The sequence below is a fragment of the Phodopus roborovskii genome, unplaced genomic scaffold (assembly GCF_943737965.1).
Source record: "Phodopus roborovskii unplaced genomic scaffold, PHOROB, whole genome shotgun sequence".
NCBI classification, from domain to species: Eukaryota; Metazoa; Chordata; class Mammalia; order Rodentia; family Cricetidae; genus Phodopus; species Phodopus roborovskii.
In genome coordinates, this window is record NW_026126571.1 from 10,086,623 (window position 1) to 10,105,191 (window position 18,569).

The window sequence follows — 18,569 nt, forward strand, 5'->3', positions numbered from 1 at the left end:
GCCTGAGCTCTTGTCCCGCTACCAGCGGATTTCTTAGGCAAGAGCTAGTTTCTCCTCTAGCACCCTACATAAAAGATTGTTCCGCCTAAGGTGAGGCTGCTAAGGACCTAAGGAGGTGGCTGGATTTCCTAGGGCGTGGTGGGACAAGTGTCTGGAAATGAGATGCGTTCTGGACAGCCGCGCTACACTTTCTACTGCATGGATCCTTTCCCATAGCCTAGCTACCTTCCAGTACCCCACCTTACACCCTCAACAGGCATCCAGACCTTAGCTCAGGACCTTCTCTGGGCATCCTCAGAAGCTATTTGTGCTGTTCTGAGGAGTAAATGGAATGGGGTGAACAGTGTGGGAAGTATTTACCCAGGGCAGGCGCCCTGGATCTGCCCTGTGTGACGACGTCAGGTGAGTTCTCTCCAATCTCAGGCCCCAGGGTCCCCGGTTTTAAAGGTGGGAAGCTGCCTGTTGGCGCTGTGGCAGACATCGTGAAGTGGGACTGGTCAGCAGGGGTGGCGGGGCCCGGAAGGCTCGCCTGAGGAACCCGGAATACCACAGAAGGCCTCTCTACCAAGAGAAGCAAGGTCAGACTTGAGAGAGAAGGAAATGGGCTGGGCTGGCAGGGCATGAGGAGATGGCACAGAGGTGGAGTCGTGTGTAGAGCAGCTAGGCCAGCTCAACCCAAATACGCTGGACAGTGAGTCATCCCGTTTGGGCAACTCCATTGACTGTCCTGAGTTAGTCCCTCCCACAGATCCTGTTCTGACTAAACTGACTCTGGTCTTAGGTTGACTGTCAAGGCCTGCCATGTACAACTGCTGATCCAACTGATCAGTTCAAGGTGACAACTGCATCTGCCGGTCGTTTTCAGGAAACGGGCAATTAACCTAGCTCACCCAAGTTGTTGATTGCCCTTGTTTCTTGGAGACAGCCCTTGGGTCTGACATCTGTAGCCCTGAGGTCAGGACTGGGTGCCACTTACCCAAAGCAGCTGGCTTCCTGAGAAGACGGGGAAGTCTCAGCTCTGGGATTCAGTCTCCCCCACCAATAATATGGGAGGGTTGGACTACGGCAGGCTTGGCCAACAGCACATGGTATAAACCCTGACACTCCTCAGCTTTCACCCACGGCAGACGTCTACCAATCAGTTACAGCCCGCCTCTCCCAAGGGACCCAGATACCTCAGAATCCTTTTCAACATAGAGCGTCAGGCCACCCCTCCCAATCAATTAGATTTGGCATGCGTGATAAAAACCTTTGTCCTTGGGACATTAAGACAATGACCATGGACGAACCTCATTGCAGCGGTGGCAATCTAGGATTGCAACTGCTGAGGTATTTTGAAGACTCAGCCAGGGCAGAGACCACCAGATGTCCAGCTGTCCCTGGGGCTTCCCGGGGCCCACGGAGTGGGCCTTGCACTGGTATGCCTTATTAATTTTCCTCAGTGCTAATAAATGTAGAGTGCGTCAGCTCTCCTCTGCCCCCTCATGTTCCCCGACTGCCACCATCAGCAGAGACTTTTTTAGAAATCTCACTGAAGAGGCAGCCAAGCCCTACTCTCTTCTTTCTGAGAGACTGGGGGAGATGGGTTTGGGAAGACTTCACAGTGAAGGAATGTGGAAAGTTGTTTTCCTTAAGAAGGGAGATGAAAAGGAAGGAGTCATCACACTGTAGTTTCCCATCCAGCCCTTGAGTACAGCGGTGGAGACTGGCAGCCAATCCCGGGAGGTTAGCGGCTGAAGTCTAGCCTTGTTAGGCTGTTGACAACTAGGTCGTGAAGCGCACAGCCTTAAGGAGACACTTGCTGGCTCCCCGGTTGCCTCCTTGGCTGATCCGCTCTATTTCCAGGGGCCTGAGCCTTCCCTGCCTGTGGGAGAGGTTCCTGGGGCTTCTGTCTCCAGAGTGCTTTCCCCCAGGGCTGCACTCTGGGGTGGGAGGTTTAGCACAAATCCTAGTTTGCTGGATCTCAGGGAGGTCTGAGGTCTGTGGTTCTGCATCTTCCTGCTTCTCCGTTTACAGATGAGCTGAGCCGTGCAGGGGCTGGGGCAGGGTACAGATCTGTCTAGGAAGAGAATGCAGCTCAGAGCTGTGAGAAATTCAGACACTGTTTAGTACAGAGCCCCTGGGACTTGAGGATTTCAATTAGACTTTTCCTTCTTTAAAAAAAAAAAAAAGATTTTATTTAAAATATTATGTTTTAGATTTATTTATCTGTATGAGTGGTTCCCCCCGGGTGTGGGTAGGTGCTGTATGCGTGCCTGTCAGGAAAGGGCGCTGGGTCCTCTGGAACTGGGGATACCGATGGTTGTGAGTGGCTGGAGTGCTGGGAACCCAGGACCACTTCAAGAGCAGTAAATGCTCTTAACGTCTGAGCCATCTCTCTAGTCCCTATTTAAAATGTTTAAATTACGTTTATACGTTGTGTGGGGAGTACACGCCAGTGTAGTGTGCCCGGAGACCAGAAGAGGCTGTCAGAGTCCCTGAAGCTACAGTGGTAGGTGCTGAGCTGGGAACTCAGGTCCGCTGCAAGGGCAGCGTGTGCTCTTAACAGCGGAGCCATCTTCCCAGCCTCCTTTTCCTTCTTTTTGAAACAAGTCTGGCTGAAAGTGACCTTGTGTTCTCATTCTCCTCCCTCCATGTCCTGAGTGCCGGGCTCACAGATGTGCGCACCGCTGTGCCTAGTTTATGCGTTACTGGGATGGAACGAGCTGCCGGTGTGCGAGGCTCTCTATCAGCTTAGCCAACCCCAGCCCTGAATTATAGTCTGTGCTTTTCTTTTTCTTTCCTTTTCCTTTAAAAACATTTATTATTTTACGCGCGCGCGCGTGCGTGCGTGCGTGCGTGCGTGCGTGCGTGTGTGTGTGTGTGTGTGTGTGTGTGTGTGTGCAGTGCCTAAGGAGACCTCAAGTGGGCCCTGGATGCCCAGGAACAGGAATTACAGGGGGTGCTGAGCAACAGAATGTGGGTGCTAGGAATGGAACCTGGGTCCTCTGGAAGAGCTGCAAGTGCTCTTAGCCACTGACTGGTCACCGCTGCAGCCCCCTTCTCTTTCTTCTATAACCAAGAACCCAAACAAGCCAATAAAGGAACACAAACGAGGGTGTTGCATATCCCTGCTGGTCACATGACGTGAGGGTAGACAGACTCCACCATCTGGTTGAAACAGGGCCTGCTAGGCATACACAGCAGGGGCTGACAGCCTCCCTGCCTATGGCCCTCAGAGTGTCCCCATTGTTGACCCTAAAGAGAGGGATGCACAATGGGTCCCACCCTGTGGCAGTGAGGTCAGGGGAGGATGGGGGCGGGGCACGCCAAGGGAAACTGGGTGCCTGGAGACTTGCTTGCTCTCTCTTCATCTGCCAAATGTCCTCTTGGCTGACAGTGTGCCAGCCTTGGGCAGGGAGCCCACCATTTCCTAGCAAAACTCAGCTGTTAGAGTAGCTCCACGCCACCTGCCTCAAGGGTCTTTGTTTACCCAGACAGGGCTCCTACCTGCTTCTTCCTGCTGCCGCCTGGGGAGCACAGACCATGAAACCTGATGGAAAAGAGGCATGGGAGGTTATAGACTGAGCAGGGTCAGGGGGCCAGCTGCAAATGGACGGACAGGGGAGACCTCTGTGATCATGGGACATACAGCATAGGCATGAAGGAAGAGGGTGAGCAAGCCCGGGGTATGGGTCATCTAGGCAAACCCTGCCTCCTTCCAGCCGGACCCAGATGCTCGTTTTTCCAAGAGGTCCCCCAGAGCTTTCCACCACAGGCTCCTTCTTGCTCTCCTCCAGAAGCAAGCTGTTTCACAGAAGGTCAGACTCAGCCTTCCTCCAGGACTCTGCTCCTTTTGCTCCAGGATGGTAGTTCTATTGAGGTCAGGGGCTTTTCCTCCATTCACCGCTGTATCTCCGACCTTGGGAACAACATCCCAGCACGACAGATTCTCAGAGGAATGGATGGGAACTACCTACCATTAGTATGTGGGCTCCTGACAGCAGGAACTTCATCAAATTCCTCCTGCTAGCCAGCACCATCATGGCACCTGGCAGAATCTGCCCATAGTATGAATAGCTATAGATTCCATCCATTGTCTCCTGCTCAATTTATCACAGCAGGAGAAGGTCTCAGAGGAACTGTGGTGCCCCTTTAGACCCCAGCAGAATCACTGGTCCCTGTACAGCACAGGGCCACCTCCCAGGGTACATTAGCCTAAGGAATCACGGGACAGCCCAGACCCGCTGCTCTCTGTCCAGGAACACACAGAGAGAAGGGCTCTGCAGAAGTCCTCGAGACACTGGAGCAAAGGGAAGTTGCTGGGAAGATTTGAGCAGGGCGATGACACATGCATCCTACACTTTAACAGCCAACCCTGCCTCTCCCCTTCCCCCATGCTAGGAATGAAGCCCAGAGTCTTGTGCATGCTGAACAGATATTCTACTGATGAATGGCACCCTACCTCTCTCGGGTTCCTCTGAATTTGAGAGTCAGGGGTGTGTCCTCCACCCCCACTGCCCTTCTCTAGAGAATCTGCTTCACTAAGGACAGAACGCACCCAGGACAGGGCTAGAACCCCAGCGTCTCCGAGAAAGGTTCCTCCCTCCTCCCCTGCAGAGCCCTGTTACTCTGTCCTATCCCCAAGACCCTTGGTTTGTGATAGCTGCACAGCCACTGGGGTGCAGGAAGGTGCAAAGAGGACGGATAGCTCATCCTCGGATGCAATGTCCTGTTGGCTGATGGCGGTGCTGGCTCCGGGGCTGGCTCCGGGGCTCGATGGCAGGGAGAGACTTACAGGGACCCAGGGTGACCCTGTTCTTTCTTTTCACCCCCAGCTGGCCCCGGGCATGGCTGCTGTGAGACAACTACAAAGGCCCCATTTGCATTGAGTTCTCTTTGCACCTGGCTGTCTAAGTTTCACTCTGCCCCGATTTCTCTAGCGGGGCACAGGCACTTTGGAACAATCTGAACAGCCAGAAATAGACTCTGTGTTCAGGAATGCAGAGCTTCATGCAGCAAGCATTTAAGGTCCCTTCTTATGTGGCCAAGAAGACAGCAATCACAGAGCCCCCTCCTGAAGAGCTGTCCTGCCCTCATGGGTGGTTCTGGTGTGTCAGGGACCTGTGGGACAGGTTCCACTAGGCAGCACAGAGAAACACAAGTGTATGGCTACAGTGGTTCAGGCTCTTGGAGCCTGAGACTCCAGACTGCTCAAGGTGGGGCCCCTGCCATTTGACTCTGATCTGGAAGGAGCCAGGCAGACATCAGGCTGGGCTAAAGGAGACCTGTGGCCCCAGCTTCTACTCAGGCTAGAAGCACAAGCAAGGGTCAACCAGCTGTCAAAAAGACCAATCCCACCGACGGGCCAGGGGCTGGTCACCAGGCAGGAAGTACAATAGTTCAGAGCTCAGGTTCCAGGGTCAGCTGGCCTGGATACAAACAGCATCTCACACTCCCTGTCTGCCGGCTACTTCTTCCTACGGAAGCCTTGGTTTTCTTGTGGGTAGTGTGGGTTTGCCTCCCCGGGTCATGAATACAAGGGATATGAAACCTATGGGGTGGTACTTATCAGCCCTTGGCTGGGTAGCATGTCTCTCTTGTGGTGCAAGCTCCAAGCATTTGCCTTCCCTTCCTTGTCTAGCTTCAACCCCTGGGCCATGGAACAGCCATTTAAAGGATATGGAACCTTCCAGAGACATCATTATGCTCTCCCAGTATAACCTCAAAAGGTTGTGTCAGTGGAGGGAGGTTTCGCTAAGGATATAGATTTTTCTTGGAGGGCATCTGTGTCATTTCATACAAAGCAAAGATGGAGAACTGAGAGCCTCTTCATCGCAGCACCTCTATGGATCCCTGAAATTCTTCGTACTGTCTTTATAGGGCTACTCTTCTTGAGGTCAGTAGTGTGGTGTCAGCCTCCTAAGTTTTGTGCCACCAGGGGGCGCTGCCCAGCCGGTTTCTACCCAGCTTCTCAAGGAAGCAATTGGGAATCCAGAGTACTGGAAGGGACAGGTTTTTTGCTCAGGGATGTGTGCAGCTGGCCTCATCCTGCCCTCTGTGACCCGGTAGACTGAGAATGCAATCACAGGCACTCTTCCCATTGGTTAGGTTACTTACATTTTTCTTCTGTTCCTTCAAGCGCCCTTCCACACTAAAGAGACAGTATTCGGATAAGGAAGGGATGCTTGCCTGTTGCCAACTCCAGACCCTCAAGTTGACCAGAGGGAGAGGTGGCTGAGTGAGGGGGTGGGAGAGGCAAGATCTACCGAGCATAGGTGTGATTCCCTGCCTCAGCTCCATCTCCTTCCATTCCAGGGGACTACCTGGCCTCTCCATCCTCTTGGGGGATATTAGGGAAGGGCTGGGATTCAGCTTTTATAGGGAAGCCCCAGAGCACTCACTGCCTCTTTAGGAACGATATCCCACAACGTGAAAGCTTCTGACATACTCCAAACTGCCGAGGGCAACCCAGTCTGCAGCTCTGCCCAGCTCTGGCTAGATCCGGAGACGCAGTTCACTACGCCAGTGCGTCCAGGGGCCACCATTCGCTTGACTTTGGGCATCATTCAAATACTATGTGCAAGCCTCATTTAATCCTTTTACTAACCACGCCCCTCAAGGAAGAAGAACGCTGGAAAACTCGGCGAGGAGAGAAGCTCAGGGGACAGTCTGGTCTTCGGAGAGGGCCTTCCTTCAGGGCCTCCTGGTTGGCCTCTTTTTTTCTACAAGTGTCTCCCGTGGAACGCAGGGCCAGGGATCTGGAGAGTGGACTCTGCTCCTTACCACTGACATTAGGCCTCCTGGAGAAGCCAGCCTGCCTTGGCCAATAGCATTAGCACAGCTACTGTTGAGCGGGCACCCCATGCGCCTAGTGGTTTAAGTCTTCCTGTGACAAGCATGGATGTGCTCCCGATTTCTCATTTCATAGATGAGTAAATCTGGGTTTAGCAGGGCACCTAGGGTGAGCTGACTTCAGATCTTCAAAGATGTTAGGTCTGCTAAACCAGAAGCATCCACCCGCCTCTCCCTCCCGTGTACTTTGGAACCTCAGTTTCCCAGTGTCAACGCATCCTCTTCTGTTCCTGGGACCTCTGCTCCAGCAGTGTTTGGGATGACAATGACCAGGCACTCTGGGGTTCTCTCCCACTTACCTTCCACTCCCAGCAGAAGGCACAGCTCTGGGATTTCTCCCTCGGTTGGACAGTTTGGGTGGGAGGGAGACGGGAAGGTTCTGGGTGGGGAAGGTCACCCCCAGCCCAATAAGGCTGGGCAGCGAAGGGCCAGGGCGGTCAACAGCCACGTGCTCAGGACAGCATGGAGGGAGCCGACTGTCTTTGGGGAGAGGAGGCGCGCCCCTAACTTGAGTAGGGGGCGGGGAGGGCGAGCAGAAGGAGGCAGGTTCCGGCAGAAGGCCTGGGGGTGGGGGGAGGCCGAGAGCACGCGGACAAAGGAGGCGGCCCTCAGCCCAGCTGTTTTGAAAAATGCTTCCTGTTTCTTTAAAGGCGCTCGCGGCTCGGGCGGCCTGGGTTGGGGAGGCGGCAGCGGCGGCGGCGGGAGCAGCCTCCTCTCCGGGCGGGCGGCGCTGAGTGATCTTGCGAACCGGGCTTCTGTGTAAACTGAGGCTAAACAAACACAGATGGAGCGCAGCGGGCGTTCTGCTGAAATGCTGGCAGAGCGGCAGCGACTTCTGATGACACTCTGAGCGCTCCTGGGGGAACGGGCAGTCTCCGAGGCTTCGCGGAGCCGGAGGCGCAGCTGCCCCGGGAGTGGGGGAGCGAGGGAGGGACCCGGGGAGGGAGGGTAGGAGGAGAGAGCGCGGCGACAAGGCGGCGCTGAGCGCGGCGGCCACCGGGCGCAGCCAGGCGCGCGGCGTGCAGAGCGATCGCAGCGGGCGCGCGTCCCGGGCAGTCCCACGCCCCTGCCTGGCGCCGTCCGCGCCATGAAGCACATCCCGGTCCTCGAGGACGGGCCGTGGAAGACCGTGTGCGTGAAAGAGCTGAACGGCCTCAAGAAACTCAAGCGGAAAGGCAAGGAGCCGGTGCGGCGCGCGAACGGCTATAAAACTTTCCGACTGGACTTGGAAGCACCCGAGCCCGGCGCCACGGCCAGCGCCACCGCCGCCACCAACGGGCTCCGGGACAGGACACAGCCGTTCCCGATCGCGACCCCAGTGCCAGCCTCCGTGGCGCCGGCGGTTCCTCCAGGTGGAGGCACGGACACAGCCAGGGAGCTCAGGGGCATCCGAGCGCCCGAGGTCTCAGACGCGCGCAAACGCGGTTTCGCTCTGGGCACAGTGGGGCCCGGACTGCCCACGCCGCCACCCGCGTCCCAGAGCTTGGCACCCGGGCGTCCAGAGGCGCAGCCCTACCGCGAGCCGGCTCTGCGTCCCCGCATTTTGCTGTGTGCCCCTCCCGCGCGCCCCACGCCGTCTGCGCCTCCCGAACCCCCAGCGGCGCCACGAGAGTCCCCTGTGCGCCCTGCGCCCCCCACGCGCTCGGGGGAAAGTTCCTACTCGTCAATTTCACACGTAATTTACAATAACCACCCAGATTCTTCCGCGTCGCCTAGGAAACGGCCAGGCGAAGCGACCGCCGCCTCCACGGAGATCAAAGCCTTGCAGCAGACCCGGAGGCTCCTGGCCAACGCCAGGGAGCGGACGCGGGTGCACACCATCAGCGCAGCCTTCGAGGCGCTCAGGAAGCAGGTACCCACTCTCCGCCGCGGGGCAGCAGGGTCAGGAGTGGGTGGGTGAGTGGCTCCACGGTTGGAGCCAGGATAAAGGGGATCCCGCAAGGCAGGCGGGTTTGCGGTATCATTGTTGCCATGAACCTTAGTTTGCAAAGTGGCCAAAGCTAAGTAAGGATCTCTGGTCCAGAGACACCCAGGTCGGTGTTGCCGAGGGCTAACCTTGTCCGCGAGACTGACTTGTATGGCAGCGAGTATTTGTCTTTTGGAATCCCTTGGGCTTGCTGGGGAATACAGAGGGGGGATATGGGAATCTTCCCCTGGCAGGGCAGAGGAGGGGAGGGGAGCGGAGCACGCCCTCTCACCTCTGCACATTCGGTGGGCTTGGGGTCTCGGCCCCCTGTGTGTGGCACTAAGACGCACAACACCGCAGAGGTGCGTTCCTGGGGGATTCTGCAATGTAAAGGGCAGTCGGGGAGCCCGTGAGCCCCTCTCAGGCCCTGGCTTCCATGTTCACTCGGATTGCTTCTAGGATCTCTGCCCTTGCCAGCTTCCTGGAGCTCCTAAGGACCGGGCTCCAAGTTTGTGGCCCCTCCAGGGACAGCTTCAGGGACTGGTCTGTGGGAACTTTCCCAGGAGATCCTGCTCACCTCTTCTGGTCACCTCCTCGCAGGGGGCTGCCTCTTGGAGCATTCCCTCTAGGGAGGTCTGCAGAGCTGAGTTCTGGAGGAGTCACGGGCTCCTCATTCGTGCTGGTGGGGACTGCCCTGGCCTAGCAGCACCTGTTGGGGGAAGCAAAACAATCCTTAACCGGAGAATTACCCATGGTGGAGGGCAGCAGTTGACAATTCCACTTAAGATAAGCTCGGCTCTCCCCTGGGGTTTAGTTTCCTTAGGACAAGTGACATGTAAAAGGGGTGTGGTGTGGGCCTTCCTGTCCAGGTCATGTAAGGGGTTAGAGTGGGGGGGATGGGTGTAACTGCTTTAATGGGTGAATTTTCTTGTTTGTTCTGCTGTTTGTCTCCTGGAAAGTTACTCAACCTCTCTGGGCTTAAGCCAGTCACAAACCATTTCAGGAAACATCTTTTTGACTCACACTCTCTTCCTTCTGTGGGTAAGATCAGGCAATGAAGACTTAGTCCATCTGCGAATTGGACATGGAACCCCGTAGGAAAAAGTGGCCGTGATGGCCTTTCAGCCTGAGTGTCTCTTCCGAGTTTGGGAGAAACGTTTGACCAATGAGGTGGGGTGGCTATCGTTGCTTGCAAACGTCAGCTGTTACCCTGAGCTGTGGAACCATCCATTCTACCCTGGCCAGCTGCTGTGACTGCATGCCTGCCCAGTGCCAGGCTGGCAGGGGGGGGGGTCTTGTGGTCCCTCTCTCAGGACAGGAGGATGACAGAAGGGCTTCACTTACTGCTAGCTGGGGAGCCACGAGCCCAGAGCCTCCATCATCAGCCTTTGCCAGAGATGGCATTCATGCCTGTGTGCCCCTCTAGTGTCCTGTGACTTTTGTGACTTTCAACAAGGCGTCCTATTTTATTTAGTCTTAACGTCCCTGTCAGGATTGGACAGACCCATTTTGTAGTAAGCAATACTGAGGCCAGGCGAAGCTAAGAGACTCAGCCAAGATCTGAGTCAGGGGTGAGATGGCGGCAGTTTCTGGAGGTCTTCTCTGGCTGAAATCTTCCCACTGAGTGGTAACCCTAGACTCTCAGTGACGAGGTTGTTACTACTGTCTCCTTTCATTTTGCCATCTGTGAGGCAAGTTCTGCACGGAAGAGTCAAGTTTAGCGTGTCTCTGCAGAAGGTGAGCCCACGCATTCTCAGAGAGGCACATGTACATGTGCACACATGTAGTTCAGTGTATGTATGTATGCATGTACTTGAAGACCACATGGACACACACACGCCCTCCTGTTGCCCTTCCGTAGCCCTAACCATTCTGTCCTTTCCCTAGAAGGACTGCTGCTGGACCTCTTCTTGTCTGAGAGGGACAGACACACACAGCCAGGGGCTGAGTAGGCCTTCCGTGTCTCCACCATTGTAGCATCCAACTGGTCGGTGGAGTACTGTGTCACAGGGAGCGTTTTCCTTTCCCGGGCCTCCTGGCCTTTCTGGGTGGCCGTGGACAGTCAGCTGTCCTCTCTGGGCTCAGCTGCTAAGGTTGCATCATGATGTTCCTCCTACCCCATAGGTAGCTCTTCCACGCAAAGGGGCAGTAAGCAAGAGGAACAAAGTTTCTCAAACGTCTGCAAGGGCCTCGGGGCTGAGCAGGGCTCTGTAAGACGAGACAGTGTGGAGTCTTTATTATTTTAACTCCCCCATCTCCCCCCCCCACAGTTTTTAGACAAGATCTCTTTATTTAGCCTTGGTCGGCCTGGATCTTGTTATATGGACCAGGCTGGTCTAGAGTCTGTAGAGGTCTGCCTGCCTCTGCCTCCTCTAAGTGCAGAGATTAAAGGTACACACCACCATACCCACCCAGATCGTTTGAAATTTTAAATTGTGTGTGTGTGTGTGTGTGTGTGTGTGTGTGTGTGTGAGAGAGAGAGAGAGAGAGAGAGAGAGAGAGAGGACAACTTCAGAAGTTGGCTCTCTCCTACCACATGGGCCTTGGGGATCGAACTCAGGCTATTGGGCTTGGCAGCAGGCACCCACTGAGCTATCGTTCAATCCCAGTCCTTCAGTCGTGCGATAATAAGCACACAGGAGGTTCCAGGCTAGGTGTTTACCCCCTTGTGTGTTCCGGCTGGTTTTGTGAAGTAGGCGCTGTCATCACTCCAGGGCACCCGAGTCACACGAGGTGATCCAGGGTCTCAGGAAGCATGTGTGAACTGGCTGAGGTCTCGCCCTGTTTTGGTTTTGCGCTGTACTGCCTCCACGCGCCATCACTCTTCAGTTCCCAGTTTGGCAACGCATCGTGGCGTTGTGCAGTCGCAGAGCTGTGCAGTCGCCGCAGAGCCTGGGATGAATCAGGGTTAGTGAGTCTTTCCAGTGGCCAGTGCTTAGCAGCTCTGCGTCTTGGCTGGTCCACCCAGGGAACCAGTCAGGCCTCTGCCTGTCATTGCAGTCTGCTACCCTCCCAACCAGGAAGGGCGGGCAGGCGGGCAGGCGGAGGGGGCTGTGTGGCTGCTGGCAGAGATACAGGTGGGAGAGAGTCCTCTGGTCCGGGGAGAGGGGGTCTGAGGCAGACGGTCAGACCACAGCTCTTGCCACCAGCCCAGCTGCACCCGAGCCCTCCTTGCTGCTCATGTGAAGGCCATGTGTGTGCAGCTGGGCCTGGCCACGTGCAGGCTGCTCCCTGCCAGGTGGGAGGGGTCCAAGGGGAAGGCCTGCAGTATTGGGTAGAGGACAGGAGCTGTGGGACTCAGCTCCCTGGCAGGACCTCCAGCTGTGCCCACCTCTGGTATGTCTAGCCTGTGGGTGCTTTCTTCTCTCCCTTGTAGCTCCTTGATGTCCGTGGAGACGTGGCAGCAGCCAACTGTGATAGGCCCTTAAGGGCTGCCTGTCCCCATGGAGGAGGCATGGAGAAGGTGGGGCCAGGGCTGCCTTCCACAGTGGGCCTGGGTGGGGCGGTCTCCAGGGCACCTACCTGGTTAATTAATTCACAGTGGTCCCAGGAGGGTATGGGGATGATGGTCTCAGCTTAGCCTCCATTGGACTCCCGAATCCTCTGAGGTGATAGAGACACAGCCCCCCCCAGCAGTGTCTGTGCACCCCCACAGTGACTGGAGAGGGGGTTAAGCCTGCTTACACTGGAAGCTCCACACAGGACTCTCCCTACCCCCAGGCCCACACTTCTGAGTGGGACTGTTTACTGGGATTCCTGTGACGTGGATATGTATCTTTGGTCATACGTTTATAGGACTACTTGTCATTGCACTGACAGGACACTTATAGAAAGTGGGCTGGGTCTCCCTCCAGCTCTGTGAGGCCCTAGGTTGGTCTTGTGACCTACTTCATTTTGTAGAGACTTTGAATCTTCAGGACCTTTCTAAGTAACCCTGGCAGGGACATTGAACTGCTCTAGATCAGGGGTTCATCCCACAAATCTTGTCCCACAGACACAAGAGGATAGCTTCATACAGAAGGAATCTAGAATGTCACCGCCTGCAGGGACATCATGTGCTTATAGCTCTGAGGGTCTCTGAGAACTGCCCTTGAGGGACTGTCAGAGGGCAAAGGACTTCCAAGGCTTTCCTGATGTTCTGGTAGATTCTTATTTTGTTTATGTTGTTCCTACCCCGACACACACACACTTGCCACTGTGACCCCATTCTGAGAAGCAGCTGTTGGGATGCCCAGGTTTCTGGTGAAGAAGCAGATCCTGTAAGGCTTTGGTCTTCTTTAAAGTCGGGAAGACGTCCAAGGGACAGCCAGGCCCTCAGACAGGCCAGCGCGTGTTTTCAGGAGTCCAGGGAGGGTCTGGCTTGGCAGTGGAGGAGGAATGGAATGTTTGGGGGCCTAGAGAGCGGATCCTCTGTGGAGTTGAAAGTCTAGGACCAAGGGGGATAACTCACCCAGTAAAATGCTTGCTGTACAAACATGAAGTCCTGAATTCAACCCCCACCGTCATAGCCAGGTTGGCTGGCATGCATCCATCATCCCAGCACTGGGGAGGTAGAAAGCCGGGGTGCTCTGGAGCTTGATAGCTAGTCCAGTTCAGCTGAACCAGCAAGCTCCAGGTTCAGGAGAGACCTTGTCTCAAAAATTAAGGTGGAGAGTGATCAGGGACACCTGATATCAGTTTCCGGCTTTCATATGCACATGGAACATGTGTGTGTACGCCTGCACAGATGTGTGCAGACACCGATAGGCCTCATGGATGAACATGAAGGAGATCCTCTTACCATTCCGGAAGCTGGGGAGTCCAGGTGAAGAGTGGGGGCCAGGTGGCCCTGCTTACTCCTGTCACTCCAGGCTCTTGACCAGGCAGGGGACTAAGCAGGCAGTGTGGTGTGTGGATGGGCCCTATGGCTTGCTGTGGATGCTCATAGAGGTAAGGTGCAACTCTTGGGGACAGCCCTTGGGGACACCAGTGTATGTCCTCCAGACTCAGTGAGCACTGGCTCTCTTCCAGAGGACCCAAGTTCAATTGCCAGCATCCACATGGCAGCTCAAGACTATAACTTGAGTTCCAGGGTTTCTTTTTTAAAATTGTTTATTAATTTTTAATATGCATGATAGTTTTGTTTTGCTTTGTTTGTTTGCCTGTGGAAGGGTGTTGGGTCTCCTGGAACTGTACTCTCCAGTCCCCGAGTCCCAGGCTTTCTGACACCCACACACAGACATGCAGGCAAAACACCAATGAACATAAAAAGACTCAGGGAGGAACACAGGTGTTGCTTTTCCTAACCTATGAAGGGGAAACTAAGGCTCAGAGCGGCCAAGGCATATGGTCTAAATCATGTTACTTTCAGTGCTTGGAGTTTAAGTCTGCTCTTCCTAATCTTACCTCAGCGTCCTAGACTCTGTGGTAGTAACCAGGCCAAGGTGTCTCCAGGCTGTGTTGTAACTGAACTGTTGAGGGCCAAAGGCTGCTTAGTCACCAGGAAAATTGATGATAGTTGTTTTATGGATTTTGTTGTTTGTTGTGAGTGATATGTGTGTTTTATATGTTTGTGACAGGGTCTAATGTACATGAAGCTAACCTCCAACTCAATAGATAGCTGAGAATAACCTCAAATTGCTGCTCCTCCTGCTTCTACCTCCCCTGTGCTTGGATTACAGGTGTGAACCACTGCTCCTGGTTCATTCAGAGCTGGAGGCTGAACCCAGGTTATCAAGGTGTGCTAGGCAAGCACTTTACCAACTGTGTTCTCTCTCTCTCTCCTGGCACCAGGATAGCCTAGACGGAACCGAATAAACCAGGGAGCCAGCTCAGGATAGGGGAGGGGAAGGGGTAAGCCATCTGAACGCCGCTGTTGCCTGATGGCTGCCTTGGTTAGCACAGGAGTGTCCTGATTTGTGTGCCTTCCTTGGGTGTCAGGCAGATGAGCTGCTAGCCTCAGCCAGGTCTCAGATGACTGATGTGAGGCTCAGAATGTCACCTGCTTTCTTCATGTGCATATGGGACATTCACTTGGGGCAGATTTCAAATAGGATAATGCTCTGAGAGACTCTGGCCATGTCAGAGGGACAAGGGCTCAATCTGTGGTTTTTTTTCAATTTGACCAGGACTTTGACCCAAGCAGTGGTACAAAGGGACAAATGTAGGACAGACTGACCCAGAGCCTGGCATGGTGCTCCTGGGTTGGCCTTGGCCTTACCTGGTGTTCTGGGCCCCAGCACATAGATCTTTCTCAAAGTTCTGCTTCCTCCTAGAAAAGCCCAGCTGTCTGGGGGGCTCGGTTGCAGAGCTGGCTGTTGAAGGGAGACTTCAGAGTGATCTGTCAGTGACAATAGCCCTGGGTCCCCCGACCCCCCACGCTGCAGGCAGACATCATCGTTTTGCTGACCTCCGCTGGGCTTGCTGTGTACAGTGCCCAGGTCACGCACTGAATCCCCACTGCCCTGTGAGGTCAGTCTCGTTCCCAGTGTAAAGAGGCACCGAGGCTCAGAGTGTGTCTTTCACCCCGTCTCACGCTGGACGGAGTCAGAGTCAGGTGCTGGAGCCTGGAGACAAAGGCGTTGTGTTTGTTTCTTCGTCTTCAGCGAGATGAAGAGTGTGTGTGTGTGTGTGTGTGTGTGTGTGTGTGTGTGTTTGGGGGGGGGTCTGTGTAGGCCAGAGGACAGCTTCTGCTGTATTTTTTATTTAATGTAGGCTCTCTCCTCTGGGTGGTCTGGAACTGACGAAGTGGTCTAGGCAGGCTGGCCCACAGCTCCATGATGCCCCTGGCTCTGCCTTCCCAGTACTGAGATTACAAGCACGTGCTATCATGTGTTCTAGGAATTGAACTCAGTTGTTTTTGCAAGGCATACCGATTGAATTATCTCCCAGCCCAGATAAGATTATTTTATCTTTTAAAAAAGGGTTTGTTTTTATGGCTGTGAGTGTTTAGCCTGCACATATGTCTGCATGCCGTGTAGGTTCCTAGAGGCTGAAGAGTCTGAAAGAGGGTATTGGCTCCCCTAGAACTGGAGTTACATGCGGCCATATGGGCGCTAGGAATCGAACTCAGGTGCTCTGGAAGAACAGCCAGTATTCTAACCACTGAGCAATCTCTCCAGCCCCTTACCATTTTATTTTATTTTTAATTATATGCATGTGTGTCTGAGTGTGGGTTTGTATGTTGGTGCAATTTCTGAGGAGACCAGAAGTGTCCTTGCGGCCCATGTTGCTGGAGTAGGCCGTTGTGAGATGCCTTATCTTCTGATGGAAACTAAATTCTGGTTGTCTGGAAGGTCAGGTTGCTGTCTTAACTGTGAGCCATCTCTCCAGGCTCCAAGTAGTGTTTTTGGAACTAGATTCAAAATATTCTGGAGTTAATTCACTCATTGCCTTGTTTAATCTGCCCCTTTGAAGCCTGCTCAGGGCAGGGCCTGGATTATACTGTACTGTGGTGAGGTTCCCCAGCACGTGGGGACACCGGTCACTAAGCGTGGGGACAAAAGTGAGGGCTTAAAGACAGACAGGTGCCATCACTAAGCAAGGCTGCCCCCTGGGCCCAGGGTGAGCACGAGAAGTCAGAGAGAGCCCACGGGTGTAGTGCTGGTTACGTGAGTGGTGTGTTTAGGGAGCAGACTTGGTCATACTTCCTTCTGGGGCCTCTGGTAGGCTTTCATTGGTGGCTTTGCTGGGCTTTGGGGCCAGGGAGCTCTTTGCTGCGGAGGGCATTGAGGACTCTGTACATGGTGTGACGTTGGGCAGCACCCCAGGTACCCTCCGAACCCCGCTGCTGCTCTGTTGGGACAGCTAGGAGCCCCAGACCTCGCCGTCTGTCTTTGAGGAATAAAATTATTCCTGGTTCAAAACCATGGACTTCAAAGAGCCCCTGCCCCATGAGAGTGTCCCCTAAATTCTACAGCAGCAGCCTGTGTGGGGCGCACACAGGGCGGAGCAGTAGGGAGTGAGTTGGTGATGGGGTGCTGCGTATAGATGCCAAGGGACTAGCCTCGTCTGCTAGCGGACAGGGGAGGGAGGGAACAGGCCCACGGGCTGGTAGCTGTCGGGGAGATTTTGAGGAGTTACGTCCATGTTACGACACACAGTTCCACAGTCCCGTGGTCGTAGCTCTTTGGTGGCTCACGCAGCACGTGTATGGGGTGGACGATGCTAAGAAGTCAGGGGCTCTGCCTCCTCCCCTGGCACACACCTCTGTAATTAGTGAGTGATTAGCTGCGCTGCTGCTGGATCACAGACAAATGAATCAAGTCCGGTTGGCATTTATTGCCCACCTGTTGTGTGCCGCGCTTGGCAGTAGCCCAGGTGCAGAGGGCACAGGGGAAGTGGAGAGGAGAAAACACATCACATTTCTGTGCCTCAGTATCGGCACTGAGCCCTGAATGTCTCCAGGAGCCTCCTGAACGTCTCAGGGTCCCGAGAGAATGCCATAACTAAGTGTGTGTGTGTGTGTGTGTGTGTGTGTGTGTGTGCGCGCGCACGCGTGCAAATGGTGGGTGCATGTGGGCATTGAGGGGGGCAGAGAGTGGCTTCTCCTTCCACCTGTGCGTGGCCTCCCCGGGATTGGCCTCTGGTTGTTACGTTTGCCTGGCTAGAGTTTGTAGCGCTTCCATGACTCTCCATGAGTCTAAATTCTCGGGAGGCAGGAGTTGAAGTTTGTGTATTTGTTTGCGTGTTTTCAGGAAGGATCTGGTCTGTAGGCCTAGCTAGTCCGGTACTCACTATGTGGCCCAGGTCACAGCAGTCTGCTCCCCTGGCTCCGCAAACTCTGTGATCATAGGTGTGCACCTCCACACTTGGCTAGGAGTCATGTTTTTATTCTAATTTTTTAAAAGTTGTTTTTTGAGACAGGGTCGGTCACGTGTAGCCTTGTGTGAACTTGAGTGTAACTGAGGCTGGTTTTGAATTCCTGATCCTCTTGCCTCCATCTCCCAAGTGCTAGGATTATAGGTATACAGTACTAGGCCCCTAGGAGTCAAGCTTTAATCCCAGCCCTTGGGAGGCAGAGGCAGGTGGATTCTCTGAGTTAGTGGCCAGCCGGGTCTACAGAGTGAGTTCCAGTCCATCCAGGACTACTTAGTGAGACCCTATAGAGAAAAAAATTCTTTTAAATTGTTGGGGCATCAAGTGTCCAACAGAAAAAGTGCCGATGAATGAATGAACATATGAAAAAGCAGCATCAGAAGTAGCAAGAATGTCTGCCCCCTGGTGGGGGGAGGGGCGGGGCTTTGTCAGGGCAGAAGTCTGTGGTACTTCAGCTGGTGCGTGGCTGTGGGTTGGTTCTTACTGTCTTCCCCTGTCAAATGGGAATCCGTGCACACCCTAGGGCGTGGGTGTGGGCATGGGTGAGCAGTGGAAACTTCAGATGCTTAGCGCCGGTCATAAACTCAGGTATCCGGCTGCTCTACCCCCTGCCAGCCTCGGTGGGTACCGAGGGGTACATGTCCACTGCAGCTGTCCCTGACGCTTTCTGCCGTTCCTAGGTGCCATGCTACTCCTACGGGCAGAAGCTGTCCAAACTGGCCATCCTGAGGATCGCCTGTAACTACATCCTGTCCCTGGCGCGGCTGGCTGACCTGGACTACAGTGCCGACCACAGTAACCTCAGTTTCTCCGAGTGTGTGCAGCGCTGCACCCGCACCCTGCAGGCGGAAGGCCGCGCCAAGAAGCGTAAGGTATGCACCTGCAGGCGGGCAGCAACCTTAGGCTTAGGGGAGGTGAGGACAGGACACTGAGGTGGGGATGCCCTGAACATGCCCAGGGTTCCCAAGCAGTCGGAGAGATCAGCCTCCCAGAATGTGCTAGTAGGTAACTCAGATTCAGGGATTTTCACAAA

The 18,569-nt window shown here is 54.6% G+C and overlaps 1 protein-coding gene across 1 annotated transcript in view; it reads left to right on the forward strand.

Moving 5' to 3' along the window:
* Positions 1-7,800: 7,800 nt before the first annotated feature.
* The window catches only part of Atoh8 (atonal bHLH transcription factor 8), a 28,185-nt gene continuing 17,416 nt past the window's right edge, over positions 7,801-18,569 (forward strand). The window contains exons 1-2 of the mRNA XM_051203062.1: positions 7,801-8,686; positions 18,217-18,408. Coding sequence (XP_051059019.1) covers positions 7,922-8,686; positions 18,217-18,408 — 957 coding nt within the window. The 5' untranslated portion in view covers positions 7,801-7,921. The remainder of the gene's footprint in view (positions 8,687-18,216; positions 18,409-18,569) is intronic.